Source organism: Coptis chinensis, chromosome 8, assembly GCF_015680905.1.
Source record: "Coptis chinensis isolate HL-2020 chromosome 8, ASM1568090v1, whole genome shotgun sequence".
In the NCBI taxonomy this organism is placed as follows: domain Eukaryota; kingdom Viridiplantae; phylum Streptophyta; class Magnoliopsida; order Ranunculales; family Ranunculaceae; genus Coptis; species Coptis chinensis.
In genome coordinates, this window is record NC_141463.1 from 47,833,573 (window position 1) to 47,836,537 (window position 2,965).

At 31.7% G+C, this 2,965-nt stretch overlaps 1 protein-coding gene across 1 annotated transcript; it reads right to left on the bottom strand.

Moving 5' to 3' along the window:
• Positions 1 to 331: 331 nt before the first annotated feature.
• LOC147481734 (uncharacterized) lies at positions 332 to 2,677 on the bottom strand. Its single transcript, XM_086579021.1, has 8 exons — positions 2,445 to 2,677; positions 2,238 to 2,357; positions 1,945 to 2,147; positions 1,142 to 1,246; positions 997 to 1,060; positions 820 to 915; positions 608 to 711; positions 332 to 362 (listed from the first exon to the last, which is right to left on the bottom strand). The coding sequence occupies exons 1-8, from the start codon at positions 2,631 to 2,633 to the stop codon at positions 332 to 334; spliced, it is 912 nt and encodes a 303-aa protein (XP_086435147.1). The 5' UTR covers positions 2,634 to 2,677.
• Between the last annotated feature and the right edge of the window lie 288 nt (positions 2,678 to 2,965).

Here is a 2,965-nt window from a genome sequence, read left to right on the forward strand (position 1 = left end):
TATTATTTTTTTAATTTATATTATATATATATTTTTTATATTTTTCCTGTAAAAAATACTGCAATATATAACCTGTAATTCAATTCCTACCTAATAACCTGTAATTCAATTCCTAATCTGTAAACTTATTTCGCCACTAAAACAGCTATAAAATTCTCAAAAATAAAATTAAAACATCCACAATAACTTCAACCATTCGGAAACACTTATTCCTTACATCAATTTATCATTTATCCAACATCACTGAAAAATGATAGATACATTTATTTGATAGCACATTCAACCAAACTAAAAGTCATTCTAATAAACTCCATCATCAACAAATTAAATATTATCCATTGATCGATCGAATGTTGTCAAACCTAAGAAACAAATAAAGTAAAGAAACATTATTAGTAAATTTTCCACTGACCAAAGCAGACTATTTTATATAAGCATGACGATAACAATGTGATGGGACCTAGTTCTCACAACGGAAGAAAAAATAAATGAAAATACCTACAATGCAAATGGGATGTGATTCAAGATATACACTACTACATTTAAAGTCATCCCATACCTCAAAAAGTAGCAAACAAAATACTATTATCGCAATACATACTCATACCTTTGGCTTGGCGAGATAAATCGTTCGATAAAGTCAATAAACTCCATACGAATTTCAATAAGCTCAACATTGGTATAGGTGATAGTGTTGGCCAGCTCCATTAGCTACACGAGTACGTCAAGTCAACAAAGAATTTAATATATATGATATACGTTTACAAGAAAAAATTACATAGATATTTTAGAATATATTAACAAGAAAGACTTGCTAACCTTTGTCTTAATTGATTGACTAGGATCCATCATAAAATGTCTCATGAACCGCAAGACATAATATCCACACTCGTATCCTCCTGGTTGAATTGGGCACTACACGAAAACATAAACAAATTGTCAAAACACATTCAATACACTAAGTAAATCTTTCATATTCAAGTATTGTATATTTACCTTGACATAGTCCCACTCTGGTTCCACTCTTTTTCCTTCACTTAATGCTAATGTCTTCATCCCACTAAAAAACAAACTTTACAATTAAGTTACAAGTTGTTTGCATATATGACATACAAAATAAAAATAAGATTAATCAACTCACGTGTTCACCATGCATCTTAGTTTTATATCAGGGACACCTCCAGTTGAATCAAGAAAATATACTTTTTTTGCACTTATGTCAATAATTACCAAAACCCAATGGATCCTATACAACCATATATAGGAGTTAAGAAAGTACAATAAATAAAAATAAAATGAGAATGCATATATGTTAAATAACATGACCAACAAGCATACCCGAATTGTAATGGGAAGAAAAATAATTTGGTCTCCTTGTCTTGCCATTAATCTATTTGAGACCAGGGCGATTCATCTCTTTTTGTCTCAAGATACAAGTTGAAATCGCTGGATAACATAATCCAAACCTCTGTCGAGAACTTTCAGATTTCTCATACAAATATCTAAAAGAAAAGTATACTACCATTAGTACGACATGTGCATATAAATTAAACAACTCATCTCTTAAAAATAAAATCCAAGATTCCACTCACCGGATATATACTACAATGCAATTGGCATTCAACATTTGTTTATGACAAATATCCATTATTTCATCTTTTGCAATATAAAACTGCAGTTCACGCTCAAAAAAATCCTCATGTCCATTTCACTTATATGATTTCCTTCATTATATTGCCGACCAAAACCGCAAAATTCTTCAAATATAATTTCGTCATGCTCATCACATTGAGCCTCATTTTTCTATAAAAATAAATAAATAAACAATGAATAATAAATACAAATAGGTGCTAATTTATATAAATATTGATAGAAAAATATAATAGAATACGTTTTACCTTATTATCAAGTATGACAAAGTCACGAGGCCAAGCCACGTGGTACCCGACTGCACCACCTACCCTGGTAATGTCATCATCAGGAATTGGTCTTGGTAGAAGAGCAATCGCTGAAATTGCACGCGTATTTGTACACGCATTATAGCCTTCACCCATTCTATCATTATGGATCTTGTCATCCGGTCCAAATCCCTCAATTATACAAGCATCAGCAACAACATTGCTTTTGGACCCCAAAGCAAGTTTACACTTTAAAACAACCACAAACATTAAAATAATTATAAATTAAAAATTCTAGTGAGTACCATGATTAATGATTTTAGAAATTAGATATTTTACCTTCTCATTTCCTGATTTAGGTTTAGAGATTGGCATAACACTTTTGGCTTTATTAGCACCATTATCATTGCCTTTTGATCTGGCTTTAGCACCATTATCATTGTCTTTTGATCCCACAGCCTAACAAACATTATAAGGACAATTTTAATAAATATTTGTAAACTATATATAACTATCACTTTTAGTTAATATCAACATGACAAGTACCTGCTTGTTTCCTAACATAGGTTTTGAGATAGCCAAATTGTCAAATACCACAAAGTCACTTGGCCAAGCCACGTGGTAGCTAACTGCACCTCCTACAGTGGTAATATCATCATCCGAAATCGGTCTTGGCAGAAGAGAATTTGCCAAAATTGCACGTATGATTTGTACATGTACATAGCCTTCCCCCATTTTAACATTATGGATATTGTCATCCGGTCCGAACCCCTCAATTAGACTAGCATCCGCAACAATATTGTTTTAGGACCCCAAAGCCAGCTTACACTTTTGAAACAACAAAACAATTGAGTATAACATTATTGGTAGCACTACACCATAACACTGAATTTGCAACATATAGTAAAATTGATTGCTAACACTTATCCATCCGTTATAATGTTTGTCACACAAGTTTTATATTAGAAATATTACCAACCGTTACCTATTCTGTAGGCAAATACTTGATTTATATCCTAACATATACCCAATATTATGTGACGGATAATAAAGTGTGACGTATTGAA

Excerpts from the sequence above, each read along its gene's own strand:
- LOC147481734 (XM_086579021.1), bottom strand. The coding sequence starts at position 2,633 with ATGGGGGAAGGCTATGTACATGTACAAATCATACGTGCAATTTTGGCA. Across the intron at positions 2,358-2,444 it reads CTATGTTAGGAAACAAGCAG|GCTGTGGGATCAAAAGACAA; the intron begins GTACTTGTCATG and ends AATGTTTGTTAG. Across the intron at positions 1,061-1,141 it reads CTAAGATGCATGGTGAACAC|TGGGATGAAGACATTAGCAT; the intron begins GTGAGTTGATTA and ends TTTGTTTTTTAG.